General features: G+C 37.5%; 1 protein-coding gene across 3 annotated transcripts in view; it reads left to right on the forward strand.

Annotated features, from left to right (window-relative positions):
• The window catches only part of LOC139145416 (fibropellin-1-like), a 39,611-nt gene extending 26,412 nt beyond the window's left edge, over window positions 1–13,199 (forward strand). For all 3 annotated transcript variants that reach the window (XM_070716580.1, XM_070716582.1, XM_070716581.1), the window contains 14 exons: window positions 66–179; window positions 788–904; window positions 1,710–1,823; window positions 2,235–2,351; window positions 3,236–3,355; window positions 4,485–4,604; window positions 5,617–5,733; window positions 6,871–6,993; window positions 7,937–8,050; window positions 8,525–8,650; window positions 8,887–9,021; window positions 9,499–9,624; window positions 9,797–9,916; window positions 10,175–13,199. In XM_070716580.1, coding sequence (XP_070572681.1) covers window positions 66–179; window positions 788–904; window positions 1,710–1,823; window positions 2,235–2,351; window positions 3,236–3,355; window positions 4,485–4,604; window positions 5,617–5,733; window positions 6,871–6,993; window positions 7,937–8,050; window positions 8,525–8,650; window positions 8,887–9,021; window positions 9,499–9,624; window positions 9,797–9,916; window positions 10,175–10,275 — 1,664 coding nt within the window. In that variant the 3' untranslated portion in view covers window positions 10,276–13,199. The remainder of the gene's footprint in view (window positions 1–65; window positions 180–787; window positions 905–1,709; window positions 1,824–2,234; window positions 2,352–3,235; window positions 3,356–4,484; window positions 4,605–5,616; window positions 5,734–6,870; window positions 6,994–7,936; window positions 8,051–8,524; window positions 8,651–8,886; window positions 9,022–9,498; window positions 9,625–9,796; window positions 9,917–10,174) is intronic.
• The last annotated feature ends 6,851 nt before the right edge of the window (window positions 13,200–20,050 follow it).

Genomic DNA, 20,050 nt, shown 5'->3' on the forward strand with positions numbered 1-20,050 from the left:
CTCGTTTGCAACGTACCGACAAATAACACTCTGGTAGAACTGACTATGAACTTTCACCTTCACAGACGTCAACGAATGCGCAAGTTTCCCGTGTCAAAATGGCGGCACCTGCGTGGATCGAACAGGTCACTACCTGTGTCAGTGTCGCGCAAACTATGACGGAAGCAACTGTGAAATTTGTGAGTAGCCATGTTATATCGCTCGATAAACTGATCAACTGGCCAGACAGTCATAAAAGTGGTCAAATTAGTGACCACCCTCTCCCTGACTCCCTGAGTCATTCATTAAATCATGGAGGTAGAAAGAAAGAATCTTTCTTTCTACCTCCATGATTAAATCAGTAAATGTGAAGTGTACAATACCGGTACGTAGGAATTCGTTTAAAGTAATAAATACTGCTTTTGCCCTGCAATTTGTCGAGATCACGAAATTAGGGATGTGTCAGTATTATTTAGTGTAAACGCAAATCAGACAAAAATACACTCAAACGTTGGTAAAGCCACGTTTAATGGTAAACATAAAGACAACAGATGTTGCACAGAAGAAAAGTTGATGGTTTTCTGCAAATATCATCTCCGTGGAACTTTATGACATGACTATACTAGTCCCCTTAGGCTATGCCATAGTGTTATTCAAAGTAATTATACATGTATAGGGCATGTTTTGCATTTTTTCATAATGAAAGGCGCCCTCAGGCAAGCAGTGAATCACGGTGTTTCCCAGTATTCTTCGGATGTTCTACTTTTTATCTTGAAATGCGACTTTATTTTGGAATTTTCACACTCAGACCAAAGCCCATGCGAGAATGTAGATTGCAGAAATGGCGGTCGGTGCATATTGACGAGCAGTGAGTCGTACAGGTGTGAATGTCTGGTCGGCTACACTGGAAATTTCTGTCAGACACGTAAGTAGTCCCTGGGTTCTCCTGTCGCATGACCGAAGCCTTTTAATTCTCACCACCTGTCACACAGTGTCCTTCAAAATTCTCTATTACTTGACTTTATTCCATGACTTTAACAAGGTGTGCTACTGATGATCATACTTGACTTAGTCAAACAATGGGCCTTGGCTTTGTTTTATCGCGAAATAAATCGTCTATTAAATTATTTGTTGCTGTATTGATTCTTAGTATGTATAGAAAAAATAAACATGTATTATATATACATATTTAATAGTATATATGCACAGTATATATATATATATATATATATATATATATATATATATATATATATATATATATATATATATATATATATATATATATATATATATATATATATATATACTGATGTCCTCGTTGGAAATGACAATTCTCGATGCAAGAAGCAGACCGTTGTAAATAATAACACAAATTACATCAAGTACAAGGTAATAATATCTGTTACCTACATTTCATGCATCCTGCAATTATCTGACAGACAGAAGAACTAAAGTATCCTTAGTGACGATTAGTGAAGAAGGATAGTTAAGTTCTGTCTGCCTGATTATTGCACGATGCACAAAACTTTAAGTCACACACATTATTACTTTGTACTGAAAGTTATTTGTGCTCTCTCTCTCTCTCTCTCCCTCCTCGCCCCCCCCCCTCTCTCTCTCTCTCTCTCTCTCTCTCTCTCTCTCTCTCTCTCTCTCTCTCTCTCTCTCTCTCTCTCTCTCTCTCTCTCTCTCTCTCTCTCTCTCTCTTCATACATATATTCTATTTCCAGGTGTATTGGCTTGCAGCAGTAACCCATGTATCAATAATGGTTACTGTAGAGACGATGGTACATCTTACAGTTGTGAATGTCAACCAAATTATAGTGGTGTCAACTGCGAGCAATGTGAGTATGATTATTCCCAGCGAAGGTGCCAGTCTTGAGAGAACGTAGCTTTTTATCAATCGATGGGTTCTATTTGGTGTATCTCAACTCTTTGTTTTGTTTTGTAAAAGAAGGGAAAGGGCAGGTGGTGAGATTTAATGTCACGCTTTCGATGAATTGAATTGATCCCAGGCGTATGGTGGACACAGTTCAGGGAGGTAGTTGGTGGGAACATAGACAGTTGAGACTGTGGTGGGCAGCGAATATTCAACTACTTTTTAAGGGGAAGCAAGTTTGATAAGGGGTCCCGATAACATCAAGCCACACATCATCTACTCCTTATCTCGCTAAAAAAATACCGGCTACATTTTCTTAAGAAATGATACTAGTACTCATCGAACTTATTCCACTCTCTTTGTATGGTTCTTGAAGACGTCAACCCTTGTAACAGCAATCCTTGTCTCAACGACGGCCGATGTTCTACGACTGCAAATGGTGGTTTTCTGTGTCAGTGTAATCAGGGGTACAGTGGCACGTACTGCGAAACAAGTAAGTGGGCGCCCTCACCGTAACATCGTTATGTTGTACTCAAAGCTTATTTTCACAACGCCCTCAACGGTTCGGGACGACATACTGGTGAACCTATCATCGCCATCGTTGCTTTTGATGTTTTACTGTTTAGACAAAAATAAAAGAAGGTATATCAAGTATCTAATCACTAAACAACACCCTTCAAAAAGGTCACTCTGAGGTCCTGTTAGTGATAGCACATGTGTACGAAACGTGATTCCACGTGTGACTGTGCAATAGCTTTCTTTGTATAATGATTACAGTCAGTAGAAAATGCGTTTGACTATGGTCACAACAGAGATAAAAGCCACGGTGTTATGGTGACGATTATTTCGGAAAACAAAAGAATGAAAAGGGAATTTATATAAAAACCTTTATAGGATTTTCTTACCGAGAAAGAAAAGGCTGCTAGCTTGTAGGCGACAATTTCCCAAACAATATCATTATATTAACCGTCATCGCTAGTACATATTCTCGGTAGGGACCAACACTAAAATATCGTTTCAGCATGTAAGAAGAAACAAGAAACAACAGCTACTATTGTAAATACGCCTCGTCCATACTCTCTGTCATGATACATTAATGATACGTTATTGTAATATTTCCAGTCGTCCCAAAACAGACTGTTTTCGGACTACTCTCAGGCCCTAAGGCAACAAAAGCATAATGTTATCTTCCTGGCCTGCCAATATGTAGCAGAATTGCATTGTGGGAGTATTTTGATAGACTAATTTTGCACTCATTGGAATATTAAAATCGACAAAAGTGGCATCTGGATTCCAATGAACATACTGTAATTTTCTTATCTGTTTCTGGCCTAAGCGACGATGCGTGATAAGAGTGTCATTTTGTTTCGTCATCAGGGACGACACCTTGCGATATAAACCCGTGTATCAATGGAGGGGTCTGTGTTCCGAGCTACGATGGCATCTCCTACGCGTGTAACTGTCCAAGCGGGTGGACAGGTAATAACTGCCAAACTCGTAAGTTGTCATTCTTGTATTTCCATTTGAGTAAAGATCAGCATAGCGCCACCAGTCTGCCTAAACCGTGTTACACCTAATACCCGCAAAGATTGAAAACAGTATATGAGGACATACATTGTTGTGGTAGCGGTAATTTGACAGGGATACAGCTAAAGGCATACATTATCTATTTTGTGCCATGAATATTTAGTTTCAAGGTAGAACGCGCCTCGGGGACAGATATTCGGACTCTCAAACTTTTACAATATTCCTTTGGCCTACCAATTGTAGGGGCCATTTTCAAGCTTTTGGCGTAAATAAAGTTTTCATTGGCTTAGCTTTGTGAAAAAAACGAGAATTATATTTTCTCTATAGAGATAGAACAGGGACGGCTATTTTGAATTTCAAATATCGGGTTATTTGTTTCTCTAGTTCCAAACTTTGCACGGTGACCTCTGATTTCTATTCTTGATTTTGCAAGAGAACGGTTGAAAGTTTGCTGAGGAAAGTTTGACCAAAATTTTAAGTCTTTCATTTTCGAGGCGCGAACTACGTCAAAGAAGAATCTGTACTTATATTTATAGGTATTGTCAATGTATATTCGTGAATTATTTTACTATACAGCTTATTTTTTGTTCCTCTCTTTGTGTCTCGACTTCCAAGGCCAGGGGTTTGTGTAACTTTGACAGATATCGATATCATACGTTCTGGAAAGGTCAAAATGCATATTACAGATAAAACCAAACTTTATAACGCATGATGCAAGTAAGCTTATGTGAAACAGGTACAAACACCCGCTCAAGTATTTGGGTTTCTCTCATTTAATTTTTGCTGAGTCATTTAACGTTAAAGTTTGATAAAAAAAAGGAAAATAATGTAAAATAAGGTTTTTACGGTGTAGTTGCTTGACTTATTGGTAGGTGTATCCGTGCTGCAATATATTTGTATTCCTTTCCTCTCATAATCATATTTTGACTGTGATGACTCAGCAAAAACTAAATGAGCAAAACCCAAAATACATGAGTTAGTGTTTATATACTAACAGCAATGTGGAACAAAAATGGATGCTTCATCTATACTGGTTTTTAGTAAGCTACAAAAATGAGAAATTTGAGACATTAGTATAAAGGTATGACTGATCTTTCAGGTACAAACCCGTGTAACACAAATCCATGCCGCAACGGAGGTTTGTGTGTGTCCAGTTTCGATCGCAGTTCCTACACTTGTAGTTGTCAAGTCGGATGGACTGGCACACTGTGCGAGACTCGTAAGTATTCACGTCGGCTGTCAGCCGAATTTGCGTCGCTACTTTTCTCTCGCCCAATGTCTTTTTTCATATTGATTGTATACTTTGGTGAAGTTATTCTTGATTGGCCTTATTTTTATTCGTCCGGTCATGATTTAAAGGGCGATGGTCGTCGGAACGGCGCTCAAAGGTCGCTAGGGACCCCTACGACCAATAGAAACACTGTATCCAAGCTACGTTGGCGCTTGATTAGTTAAAACATGTTTTTTCTTAATGTACATCGTAAAATTTAAATGTTGCAGCTATTTTGACATGATGCATCTATATATAGCGTATGAAATACATTGTTTATAAACAAAAAAGTTGCACATGCGCAGTTCCGACGACTACTTCCCTTTAAACTCAACAAGTGTATTTATCTCTCCACCAACGGACTGCGATCGTGCTGATATTGCCCTCCTGCAGACAATCAATGTGATGTATGATAAAAACGGGTACGCCGTTATCTCAATACAACTATGGCGGCGCTCTATTTTGGGCGTGGCCCTACGTCAGTGATTGGTTACAATAAATGTATTCATACGAACTTCGTCTTCCAAAACATTTACTGAGTTCTGAGCAATCGATAAGTTACACAGATGTCGATGAGTACAGGTTTATTTGTTCAATCACCTTAAGATATAGTACGCACCTCAAAATCGACAGATTTACACTTTTGAAACTTTCTTCAGTGAAACTCTTAACCATTCTCTCACCAAAAATAAAAGTAAAAAATAAAATCAGGGGTCACCGTGGAGTTAAACAAGATGTTCATCTCAAAACCAGAACGAAAATACTAGAAAGCACTCTAAGAGTTCAAGAGATGTGGATCTGTACAAACTGACGCAGAAAGTTTGTTCATTTTGAATCACACACATCTGAAGAGTTATCTACGTGAATGTGGGAATGCTCTGCTCTCCTCAACTCGCAGTTTCAGGTCCAGTGTCATCGAATGAAAACAGAACTGCACCTGATTTTTGTATTTACTTTTCAGAGACCAACTTTTGCGTCACAAATCCGTGTCGCAATGGAGGCGTCTGCGTGCCAAGTGCCGATCGCACTTCCTATTCATGTACCTGCCAGACTGGATGGACCGGGACAAACTGCGACGGTAAGTTTGGCATCATTTCCACAGTATTTTGGTTTTGCGACAATCCAGGCTTACGGTATTGAAACATTGCAATTCAGCTAGGTAATTCGCACTTCAAACATTTATGGACTTGCGAATCAAAAAAAATATTTCATTTGTCAAATATAAAGCACATTTGCCGCCATTTTCTTTGTCATCGTAACTGTAGGGGAAGGGGATCAAAAATGAATCATGACTTGTCAGTTTTATTATGTTCAACTTGAAAAGTGAATACACAAAAGCTGTTAAAGGTATTAAGCACCTCGAAATGACTAAACTTTTACTCAAACTTTCCATACCGAAACTTTCAACAATTGTCTTACTAAATAAAGAATAAAAACCAGGGGTCACCGTGCAAAGTTAGGTACTAGAGAAACAGATTGTCCAACATTCATACCAATATTTTACATTCAAAATGGCCGCCATCCCTTTGTTAACTCAATGGGGAAAATAAAATTTACGATTTTCAAAAAACTAAGACACTGAAATCTTTTCTTCCTCCGAGAGCTTTAAAATGAGCCCCAAATGTGGTAGATTAGAATAGAATAACTTAATTAGATAGTCTGAATATCTGTCGCCGAGGCGTATTCTCCCTTAATATCGAAGAACGAGAGACGTTTATGGGTACGACTATCCATCATTAAAGTGCATTAGGCCTAATCAATGTTACATGTGTCGCTTTCATTCGGTTCAAACGTCTCATTATAGGCCTCCACCGAAAACGCTTCTATCAATGCTGAAATCTTGCCCAGTATTGATAGTCGGGTAATCCAACCAAGAGCTTAGGCACAAACTGATCAGGCAAAATTGGTTATGTCAGGCAGTTTTCACCGATTTCTAACCATCCCTTAAAAAGTCCAACGGTCAATCCTTCAGCATATCGGAACGATAGAGTATATTTTTCGTTGGATCTCAGAGTGCACATTGACTGTATACAGTATATTTTTCGTTGGATCTCAGAGTGCACATTGACTGATATCTCCATTGTAGACTTCTGATGACAAATTCGAATTTTATACCTGTTTTGCACACTGTTGATAGATATATCCATCAAAATGAAGTAACCAAGGAAAAGAAATCTACTTTTTCTTATTAACTTTTGTCTTCCTTCTTTATTAGTCGTTGGATACAATGCCTGCGACAGCAGTCCTTGTTATCAGGGAGTCTGCGTATCCGAGGGTAACTCATACAGATGTGTCTGTCCTGAATCTTGGGATGGAGAAAATTGTGCTGTATATACAGGTAAGCTTCCATTTCTTGAAAAGAAAAAAATGCATCCTACCAAGTTAGGGACGATTCTTTGTATGAATGGATGGACGAATGAATGAACGAATGAATGAATGAATGAATGAATGAATGAATGAATGAATGAATGAATTTTAATTAATTAATTAATTAATTAATTAATTAATTAATTAATTAATTAATTAACGAATGAATGAATGAATTCAGAGAGTTGCAGGCAAGGTTCTTATTGTATTATATTGCTTCATTGCTTCAATCTCAAAATCTAGAATCTTGTGCGGTCCCGGTAACGCTTGGAAAGCCTGGTGCTTAGAAAATTCTAATGTGTCGAAATACCTAAGTTTGTGCTGCCCCTTATTGCAACTTTCTGATAAATTTATGTCGTTTAATATGGTTCTCATTAAATCTTGAGATATGTAATTGCCACAGGTCACCTAGCCATCAGAAATAGATTTTGTAGTCGGTGGCACGTTAGCATTTCATTACCAATCAGAAACAAGTGAGTCAATGCGACATTTGCGAGCATTCGGAGAGAGAAATTTCTTCACACAGTAGGATCGAGAAATATGATGTTATTTTGAACCCAACCGCAACCCTTGTCAAACGATACGGGGCATGAAAATCACGGGTAAAAAAGTTTGTATTCGATTATCTATGTCACACATAACTCGGCACAACGATAGACTTGCCCCAATCTGTGGGCACATGAATGTCAAAACAGACTAAAATGAAGGAATAAACTCCAGCAGACTGTCGCGTCAACGGTGAGGTGATTGCGAAATTGCAGCAATACTCTTTGGCAGACTGTCTTTGGCAGACATTCATGGTTGAGTGTGCCTGTATAACTGCAGCGCACATAGGAGAAAAGCCAAGCGACTAGCGGGCTGGTCTGGTATATTGATGAAATTAATAGAGAAATCTGACGTGCATTTTATTTCAGCTGACCGTTGTGTTGGCCAGCCTTGTTTAAATGGCGGCGTCTGTTTTGTCCGAGATAACACGAGTTATGTGTGCGTTTGCACGAATGGATGGAAGGGACCACACTGCAATACCGGTAAGCTTGGTTATTTCTGGTTTGACGAACAGGCTCACGTCATTTTACTTTTTTCTTTTGATTGAAGAATACTTTTATGGTGACTATCAAATGTTGTTCACTATCAAAGTACTGAGAAATTTCCATGAAAGAATTCAGTCGGAGTACCCAGGCTAAATACGAATCTCATCGGACAAAATTTGAAGATCAACCGACGTATTTAGAACATCCTGTCAACCTGATAACATTCATAGTTTTGTCTTCTAGGCGATGTAAAGAATAACTGATTATTCTCAAGTCGATGCCACCGCAAAAGACGACCATGTTTGACAGAATCCAACTTTTTTAAACCGGTGCAAGATGTCCATATTAATATAATTTGCATATATTTATAAATAATGGCGACTGCCCTAATTTTAGGTATAAAGAGATTCGATTGTCATCGATGGATAGCTAGTCCAATTAAAGTTGTATTCATTTAATTTGTGTTTTCAGTTTCATCTCCGGGACTCTGTCTTTCAACGTCTTGCAAAAATGGCGGAACGTGCCACAGTATTGGCGGGGATGACATATTCATATGCAAATGCACTCCCGATTGGAGAGGACCTACTTGTGAAATATGTAAGTTTCAACGACGATTACAATCTGCAATTCGATGGAAACGACAAAAAATGTAGATAAGTTATAGCGGATGAATTTTGAAGTTAAGTTTCGAGACGTCTATTCTGTATTCACCCAACATGATGGTAATAATCATATCGAAAGTGATAGATGTTATCGAGGATCAATCAACAGCTGTTTGATCGACAAAATTGAATACAGAAATACCTATAAACTTGACGTTATCTTTCAAATAGCCAAAACCACGCCCCTTTGCGAAGAAGACACTTGCCTCAACGGCGGGAGGTGTATTGGGGACATCACTGCCAGTTATTTCATGTGTAACTGCCGTCCAGGTTACCAGGGAGACAGATGCCAAATCGCCGGTACAGGTAAATACACAGTTATGAAAATTGACCTTGGCTTCTTTCCCTATCATGTTTTCAGTCATGATTACAATTGTAAGATACGAGCAGATGCATTGTTTACATTTATGGTGTCGTTTGAATGACAAAAAATTAGTTAAGAGGGACAGATTCATGTTCGCCCATAAGCAGTCATGTTCAGTTAAAGATGAACTAATTTCAAGTTGTTAAAAGTCGCATACGTTTCAATCTCCCCCTCCCCCAATTTTCCTCCTGAGGAAAACCCTACAGAGGTTTGCATTGAACCATTGGCAATACGGGAACTAGATACATATATAGTGCCTAAATTGGGGAATTGCTAACACTGTCAGAAAGAGAGCATTTCAATGTGTCCATGAGCCAAGTATGAGCAAAACCCTGAAAGCATTTCACCCAAGGTACACCGAGTGGCGTATTTTATGAAACACTAGCTGGATTCTACTTATTTCATTGAATTTTAAACAGTGAGCCAGCCCTGCGAGTCGAATCCATGCCAAAATGGCGGACTGTGTTCTGAAGATGTTGATGCTTTCCAGTGTTTCTGCAAGACTGGCTACGTTGGTGATAGATGTGAATCGAGAAACGAAACAAGTAAGTATATCTCTATAGGTCTTTCACATCGCTGAAGTCTCGTCATTTGCGAGATATGAAATCTTTGTGCTCGTTGCCGCTGTAATATTCCATTTAGCTTTATGTGGTTGACCTTAAATTTCATGCACTTTCCTTACTGCAAGTTTAATTATTGCTCGCCCATTTTTTACAGTTGAAGATATCGACGAGTGCGCAAGCTCCCCCTGTCAAAATGACGCTTTTTGTGTTGATAGATATAACTCTTATATATGTGTATGCCCTGCTGGATATTCGGGTGAAAACTGCGCAGACGGTAAGTATCACATTTTCCCGCCAAAATAGTACTTGTTGATATGAAGAACAATATTCCATCAACTGGTATTTTGTTATTAATTATCCAAAACAATGAAATTCCAATAAAGAGCACACTAGTTCTTCATACAAGTTCGCCGCGTTATCCCGGTATTATGGCTGTGCATTCTATTTTTATCGGAGCTCCAGGTTTTGACGATTACCATTAATCTATAATATGAAAACCTCATATTCTCTTTCTTTTCGTCTTTACTCACAGACTCCGCTCTCCGAGCTTCGTCAGATTTCATATGTGCTAACATAGTGTTGGAGTTTGGCGCCATCTTGATAACAGTCTACAACACAATATGGGCGAGGTGATAGCTCGACGCAGAGCAACGGTCCAGAATTCTGTGATATTTTTTTTGAAATTTCACATGTTGTATCCAACCCCCTCCTGTTTATAAAGCCGTTCATAGCAGCAGTACTATGACATTGGACCCGTTTCCTAATTTAAGTGACGGGTATATCCTTCCATCTCCTGAAGTTGTGAGGCATCCAGGCTTCATTTGTAGAATTCTCCATTAAGTATACCATGGTGATTGACTAAATATCTTTTCGAAAAGAGTGTCTCCCCATGATAAGATACATACCTCCCTACGTTCATGCGATGAATTTCGCGTAATGGGAGGGATCAATTTTGTAGCGAGCATTTATCGGAATGAAGTAACATATTATGCATATATTGAATTTCGCGAAATACGTCGGAGGATAATATCCCAATTTTTTTTTAATGATTTAAAGCCTCATTGACATTGCCGCCATATCTAAAATTTTCTCGATGCTTCTTCGTTAAACTATTACTTGTTTGGTAAAAACCTTCGCAAACATTTCGTGTCAAAAATATTGGCAAAATGCAAGCAGCTATGAAATATCCTTATTGTCGGAACATATTAAATTCTGGTATGAATTTGCACATTACCGTCGCCATAAACAAAGCTGAAAAATAGCAAAAATTTCTAAAGGAGATTTGACTAGCAGACAAGTACTTTTTAGGTACATGCAACTAAATTTGCTTGAAACCTAATTTTATCGATAGATGATAAGTAATTTTTTGGGAAGTAAATAGTGTGTTAGTAATATTCTTTGTATATCATTTAATTATGTAAAAATCAAAGCTGATTTTCAGACTTCCTTTCCGATAGTATCGAAGATCGAATGTAGAAACGTCTTGCCAGGCCATATAGGCCTACCTGACAAAGGCATTGAACTTGAAATTAGAATATATGTAAATATTTATATCTAATCTTTGTAAAAGTTCAAATAATCGTAAAAAGTGATAGAATTTTCAAGATAAAAGTACGCCAATACGATATGCAAAATTTACGCTAAAAGACGCAAAAAAATATCGCACGAATAGTGAAAGATCCGTCCTTAATAACTAGATTCGCCAATACGCTGTGCAGATATAGTGTCTTAAGAGACAAAAAAATTCATATTTGAAACTTTCCCAAATTTGAAAAAGGTCGTTGTTACCACCGTCTACCCGAATGTATCAAAGTTTGCGTCGCACATCCTTTAGACACTGTGACAAACTGTTGCGATGAAAATAACAAAATTGGTGACGATTTTCAAAATTTGATCTATTCAAAGTACAAAACGGTTTGAATTTTTAGCTTTCCCGCCCAAGCGATTTGAACATCTCGTTGTTGACGTGCGCATGGGCAGTTGCTCCTTGTACCCACTCTAAATACGGTACTAAAATGCTTAAGATAGTAGAGTGGCTTGTTTTATTGTCATGAAGTAGTGGTGTAAATCGCTCAGAAGATCTCACACAGATCGTAAATTGTGTACATACGACCTATTTCGTACCAATGAACAAGATGTCGACTTGCTTCGGTGTCGTGATGACATAGATGTAAATAGTTCAATTCAGGCGGAGAATTTGAAGAGCTTGTCTGAGCCACAAGGCTATGTCACATGATTTCAATTCTAATCTAAGTAAGACCAGATATAGATAGACCTATTTTCATAATATCTACCTACGCCTTGAGAGTACGCTACTTCAACAATACTAGTTTCTTAAACCTTGGTTATTTACTGTGATCGAAATAAATCAAAACTAGCAATTACAAAAAAACTGATTTAGCAAAGCAGTACCCAGAGTACTGCTATGTGGTAGAAAAGATCCCATACATGTGCCATATATATATATATATATATATATATATATATATATATATATATATATATATATATATATATATATATGAGAACATACATACATTCGTTTTTAAAATGTGAGATTAGATTATTTATTTCATTCTTAAAAATTTCTACGGATTTTAAACTTTATTTTTAAAGTTGATAGTTGTTTAATACTTTTGTTTAATACCCAGAGAGTCTGACAGTTTAGTCACATCACCGCTACACCAAGGAAGAGACACAGCCCTGTTTTCACATTATAAATCTTTATAGTCTGTGCTTTTAGAAAAAAAGTGTTCGACGTGATAGCCCGCTAATGACAACGTAAAAGGGTTCCAAAACTACGATCGAGCATCATTTTTGTTTAGATTGATAACTGCTTTTTACTTGACAACATTTTCGAAAATGTTTTTAACGTGTAGTTGGCATATTTTGTCACGTCACAAATTCTCTGACGATATCAAAGAATTTTCACGTGACTAGTAGCACAGAAATTTTGTTGACAAAGAGTTGCAATTTAAGGTAGTATGCGCTTCGAAAGTGAAAGACTTAAACTTTCGCTCAAACTTTCATCAATGTAACTTTCAACCACTCTCTTACCAAATCAACAATAAAAATCGGGGGGGGGGGTCACCGTGCAAAGTTTGGAACTAGCGAAACAAATTACCCAACATTTTGCGATATATGAAATTCAAAATGGCCGCCATTCCTGTATTAACTCTATGAGGGATAATTAAACTTTAAATTTTCGAAAAACTATGCCAGTGAAAGGTTTTCTTTCTCCGAAAGCTTTAAAATGAACCCCCACAAGTGGTAGATCAGAAAAGAATTGTAGAAATTTGAGAGTCCGACTATCTGTCCTCGAGGCGCGTTCTACCTTAAAGGCCTAAACCACATGAACTGTTGTTACCCAGTAATGTCTTTCATTTATACAAACAAGAAAACATGTAAAATAGATCGAATACTGATTTGTTTTAACCATAATAATAATTGAACTGAAGTGCCTTCATTGATGTGATGTTTTTGATCTTTGACATTTGGCGTTTTGCAGAAGTCGTTAGAATACATTTATTTCAATAAAGAATACAATTATGATCTAGACAAAAGGAAAGGCTCGTAGCATCATTTTTTTCGCACTTTCTATTAATTGGATCATGGAGGCAAGTACCTTGTTTATCCCCATATACTCGTTCCAAGTTGAACAGTTTCTTTTGATCCGAAAGAGTGGAAGGGCCAGCAGCTGTAACTTTTCATGGATTTTCACGGTTTTTTGTTCTGTAAGGCCATTTAAAGACATTTTTTTGTTTACCGTCCTTGGATTTTTGAAAAAACCTACCAGCCAGCCAGGGAAAAAAACACCGACTAAAACACAAGTGTATTAACATAAGCTCAATTTTATTTGGTTTCTTTTTGAAAAATTATATCGTTATTTGTAATAGTGTTAGGCCTAACATCGTTTGTTTTCTTCATTTTCTCTGAAAATCTATACCAGCACACGCACGGCAAACAGAGAATTTCATTTAAAGCGCCTGAGTCAATTTCAAGAGTGCTCTAGACTGGCACTACTCCCAAACATGTTAACACACCCACTATTGGACACGTTATGAAACTTTATTTTGGAACGATTAGGGTACAGTGGTTTTTATCAGGTACCATCTCTTACGGAATACTTGTCAGTTACTGTCGGTCCAAAGAAAAATTGTCTTCCAAGTAATGCACGATGATGCACATTATATTAAAAAACCTCCCTGAGTGTATGGTAGAATAAGTTGCATTTGTAAGTACTCGATGGGAGTCAACAGTATGAAAGCAACATGTTGGGTCAGGAATGTCGGAAATACTACAAATAAAGTTTTCAAGCGCATAGGGGGAGACTATTCACAATGCTTTGAGGGACGACTGCTTGCAGATCTTAAGAAAAATAATTGAGGAAGTGTTGCGCAAATGTTGATACTTTATGCCCCTTCTCGTACTCTCACCTTGATGAAATAAAGGTGTTCCCTCCCTCTGGAAAGCATTCCATGGCCATATTGTGAATCGACTAACCAATTTTGGAGCCTTCAAAGGGGTCTAAAGTTTACCAGCGGTTCAAGTTTTACCTTTACCCCAAATTGTGAATTTTCCTACATTCTATTGCATTGCTTGCAGCATGCATCTTCGATTTAAAATAATCGGTGGAAGGGTCATATTTTCAGCCAATGCAACGGCCAATTACTATTAGGCGAGCGGCGAATCCACAAAAAAGGGCCTTATTTTAGGAGTTTAATGTACCCACTTTACATACGGCCACATCATACGTCATTTGAAAGCTTATTATCTCTACTTTAACAATATTGACGATGTGGAGCTGCCAAGTAGGGCCATACCCCCTAATGTGCATAATTCACACGGGTATCCAATTTCCATAAGTGCAATATAAAAATAATAAAATTCACTGTTAACTATTGTAAACATACTTTTAAACTATCGAGTGATATATCAAATAAAAGGTATTAATATGTAGAATACAACTTTGATATCCAAAAATATATTTAAATTGATTTTACTGAAATATTTTCATATTTATATCGAAAATAATATTTTCGTCTCTTTAATAACAATATTTTTAAAAATTTTAACACATACAGCTACAACATACAGTTACATCATACATCATTTGAAAACTTATTATCTCTACTACAAGAAAATTGACAATGTTGAACTGTCAAGTACGGCCATAGCCCCTAATTTGCATAATTTACAAGGGTAACCAATTTGCATAAATGCAATATAAATTACAAATTCATTGTTCACTACTCTAAACATACTTTTAAACTATCGAATGATATATCAAATGAAAGGTATTTGCATGTAGAATACAAAATGGATATCGAAAGAGATATTTCAAATTGTGTCACTGAAATATTTTCATATTTATATTGAAAAAAATATTTGCCCCTTTTGAATAACAATATTATAAATATTTCATCATATACAGCCACATCATACAGCCATATCATACGTCATTTTAAAGCTTATTATCTCTAATTCAAGAAAATTGACAATGTTGAACTATCAAGTAAGGCCGTTTCCTTAAATTTGCATAATTTACACAGGTAAGCAATATGCATAAATGCAATATAAAATTAGAAAATTCATTAACTATTCTAAACATACTTCTAAACTATCGAGTAATGTATCAAATGAAAAGTATTTGCATGTAAAAAAATTGACATGTATGATGTAGTTGTATGTGTTAAAGTTATTAAAATATCGTTATTCAAAAGGGGAAAATATATTTTTCGATATAATTATGAAAAAAATTTCAATGAAATCATTTTAATATCTCTTTTGGTATCTAATTTGTATTCTACATGCAAATACTTTTCATTTGATATATCACTCGATAGTTTAAAGTATGCTTAGAGTAGTTAAAAAATTCCTTATTTTATATCACATTTCTGTAAATTGCGTACCACTGTGAATTATGCAAATTAGAAGCTACGGCCGTACTTGACAGATCAATATTGTCAATTTTCTTGAATTAGAGATAATAAGCTTTCAAATTACGTATGATGTGGCTGTATGTTGTAGCTGTATGTGTTAAAATTTTTAAAATATTTTTATTCAAAAGGGGAAAATATTTTTTCAATATAAATATGAAAATATTTCAGTAAAATCATTTTAAATATCTCTTTAGATATCAAAGTTGTATTTCACATGCAAATATCTTTCATTTGATATATAAGTCGATAGTTTAAAAGTATGATTAGAGTAGTTAACAGTAAATTTCTGATTTTACATCGCATTTATGAAAATTGGGTACCCATGTAAATTATGCAAATTAGGGGGGATGGATCTACTTGAAAGCTCAACATTGTCCATTTTCATAAAGAAGAGATAATAAGCTTTCAAATGACGTATGATGTGGCTGTATGATGTGGCTGAATGTGTTAAAATTTTTAAAATATTGTTATTCAAAAGGGGAAAATAATTTTTTCACAATAAATATGAAAATATTTCAGTGAAATCAATTCAAATATCTCTTTGGATATCAATGTTGTATTCTACATGCAAATACCTTTCATTTGATATATCACTTGATAGTTTAAAAGTATGTTTAGAGTAGTTAACAATGACATTTCTAATTTTATATCACATTTATGCAAATTGAATACCCGTGTGAATTATGCAAATTAGGGGGGTATGGCCCTACTTGGCAGCTCCAAATCGTCAATTTTCTTGAATTTGAGATAATAAGCTTTCAAATGACGTATGATGTGGCCGTATGTAAGATGGGTACATTTAGTGTGAAAAATAGGTGAGTCTGCCGCTCGAGTCTGAAACAAAAATGGATTGTGAAAAGGATGGAAAACAGGAAATAAAGGAAGAAAACCACGTCATCGCAACATCTTTGCCAAATGACGAAAAACAAAACGGAATCTCATTTTTGACTTCATCACAATTAACAACACGGATGAGAATTTCCTATAAAATAAAACCTGAGAGCATCGAACGTTTAATTCATTAGAAGTCCAACTTGCTTCGATACCGGTGCAGTGTGACCTGTGACGACCGGAAGAGAGGCCAGTCTGAGATTAGCTTCAGGCTTATATTCCTGATAAGACTCTTGCAAGGAATTTCACGTCACAGTATGACAAAGAATCGCGCCATCCTATTGTTGCACATAGTGTCGCTCTCCGGTATTTGAGTCTGCTGCCGAATGCGGCAAGTTCTGCGCATTTTCTTCTGAACCGATCTTGAACAAGTATATAGCAGGTGTATGTTCTGAAATCTCAGACAGGTGACCACTCGAAATCGTTGTCTGAGCTGACATTGACAGCTATTGTAGCTGGTAAAATGGATTTCCAATCTAGAGCTCTCCGTTGCATGGTGTTCTATTCGTTCACATTCCCTGTATCTGTGATTCGTTGACGTAAGAGCGGGTGGGGTGGGGAGTTACTAAAATAACCAGGCGATAAAAATAAATAACATTTTTGGCATTGATGACTTCATTTCAGACCATGAAAGGTTAGCTCTTTAAATGAAGTGAAAACCTCTGCAACAAGTTCGACTTGCTTCGCGATGCAAAAGCAAATGTTTTCTCGTTCGTTCTCGGTTTTGTATCGACGGGGGTTGGTACGATGGTGGAGCTTTAACAAATACATTCGTCGCAAAATTTTGCACATCTTCATGTTTTATTTTCACTTCACTATAAACATGTTTACACATATTTTTTCAATAGAAATCATCCGTACACGCGTGATGTAATGGCAAATACGATGGGGCCGGGTCCACGGTGCAGGTGATGAAAATATCGGTTATGCAAATATATGCATCTTCATCTCTGGCGATGGAATTGCTTTGCAAGCCGGGCAGACAGCCGTGCGGGACATTCCCAGGAGTCAAGAAAGCCCATCTCGATAAGCCTCAAAACAGGTAAATATGACGGTGCGACATTCATTTCGAAACAGGTTCTTAAGCAGCAGTTGGAGGTGTTTGCTTGGTGCTGCTGGCCACCTACAGCATTGGATTAGATTCTGCCATGAAAGGGAAAATCCCAGTTTCACGTGTAAAGGCCGACGTCCACAAAAAACCACGCAACGAGAGCGAACTCGGCGATGTCACACTATCGTATAATTCATGCAACGGAATGCACGCTACACCTGTGGCAGCGCAGCGCGTTGAGTGGCTTATTAACTGTTCTAAAGAACTGACCGGCGAGTTCATGAGGAAACGCAGGAGTTGCGCTTCCTACCAAGCACTCCTTCAAGCCTGTCCATCAAAGGGACGATACGGCAGGACACCGTTGGAGAACTTCTACTTGTCTTTGGCGAATGAGGTCGCCGACATGGTGAATTTTTCGAGGGACTACAGGGAAGCTAACATGGCCTTCGTACACTTACCGAAGAGCGGAGGCACTTCAGTTGAGAAGGTGCTCGCCCGCATCCCGGAACTAAAGTACAGGAGCAAGATGTATGGGTTTCAGCTCAGCCACTGTCGGCAATTCTACCAAACCGCGCGCACTCACTATAGTAGCCTGGACGGGAGAGCTCTTTACTATTCGAAACGGTCGTACGGTATACACAACTACGCGTTTCCAGACAGGCCTTTTATATACATCACCTGGTTCAGACAACCGGTAGAAAGAATTGTGTCGACCTATTACTACCCTGAAAAAGCACGGATGCTTCGGGCATGTTGTCTACAAAAGAATTCTGTTGCCGAGCAGGAGCTTGCATGACTTTATGAAGAAAACTGCCGATTGTCAACAGTCACTACAAGACATCGACAACTTCACGGTTCGGCTGCTGCTCTTCGACGAGTTCCCGGAAGTGTCGTCGGCATTCGAGGACTGCTGCGGTTCCGCGCCCTACGTCTCCCACATCCCCGTGATCGAGGAAAAACACTACCTGCGGGCGAAGGAGATTGCGCATGGCTTTTGTGGGTATGCTCGAAGACTGGAAAACATCGCAGGACATGCTGACCCGGATGTTCAATATAGACGATGTCAACAGTGAGGTACACGTCAACGCCAACTCGAACAGAACTCATCTTAGCGAGTATGAACTCAAAGAGATAGAGAGACGAAAGGAATTGGATTTGAAATTGTACGAAGATGCTCTGAGAATATACGACAAACAAAAGGAGTTATACACCAACTTGAAAGATGGGTCAATACTTTGACTGGAATAATATGGAAACATTATTAATATAAATTTCATACTCATCAAAACAGTGGGTGTTGTGATAAGAATTACTGCAGACTGCTATGTACATGTCAACATGGTGAACGTAATTTGACTGTAATAGCTCTTTAAACGAATGTAATCAAATTTTAATTGATTAATTAATTATTTTGTTTACTGATTTATTTAATGACAAATGGGTCCAATCACTAATTTTATAATTATTTTGTATTCGTTTAGCTACGCCGTGAAATCGAAAATAAAAACTCTCTGGAGAGAGTCTAACGTTGAGGCCCTATCTATCTGTCGATCTATCTATCACTTTATAAGAAAAACGAAATCTTCCTTTTTTAAAAAGTACGACTGTGAAGGTTATATTTACTCCGACAGCTTTTAAATGATCCCACAGAAACTGTAAACGAGAAAAAAAACTGTAAACATCGGAATGTCCAAATATGTCCCCGAGGGGCTTTCTACCTTAAAGGGGAAAATTTCATTCCTAGGGTTTTAGCAAGCCTATATATAATACATGTCCCCATCGTCTGACATCGACAAAAGAACTTCCAATAATCTCCCTTTGTTTTTCCTCTCGTCTGTCTAGCTGAATATCGACAGGATCATGTTGAATTCTCTAAAGGTCACCGAGTGAGGCGCCAAACTTTTGCCTGTACACTGTCACTTACCATTAACACAGACACAGAAAGGGCGTATGTTGGCCTATCATCTGTTACTGCTGCACAGTAATGTGGCAATTTATTTGACGGAGAACTACGATGACATTTTCCACATTTTGCTGACTGGAGTCCATTCTAACACAAGGAACTTTAAGTTTTACAACACCCTCACGATTCCCCAAAGAACTCAAGCTGTCAAAAGAATGATTAGGCCACGAACTTTTATTTCGTAGTTTTTACCTAAATTGTCCCTTTCAGTGCAAGACGCCGGAGTAGATTAATGAATGCGATGGTAATAGAGGTAATAGTTTCAAAGATTTCGTTTAAGATTAGAAATTTAAAAATAAATTCAAACGGTTCTTGCATTTTAATCTGGCATTGCTCCTTTTAAAATAATAAGTATCTACCCATCTAAATATTTACACAAATTATGTTCAGGCTTCTTTCATTAATCTTCGAATAAGAACGAACTATTTATGCTCGGGTTCTCTGATCGCTTCTGTACGGGCATAGTAACAAGCAAACTGCGCAAAACTTATTCTCCATCTTACGACTTGCGAGAAAAAGGTCATAGTTTACTGTTAGATATCACCAAATTGGTCGCGTCTA

This window comes from Ptychodera flava, chromosome 12 (genome assembly GCF_041260155.1).
Source record: "Ptychodera flava strain L36383 chromosome 12, AS_Pfla_20210202, whole genome shotgun sequence".
NCBI classification, from domain to species: domain Eukaryota; kingdom Metazoa; phylum Hemichordata; class Enteropneusta; family Ptychoderidae; genus Ptychodera; species Ptychodera flava.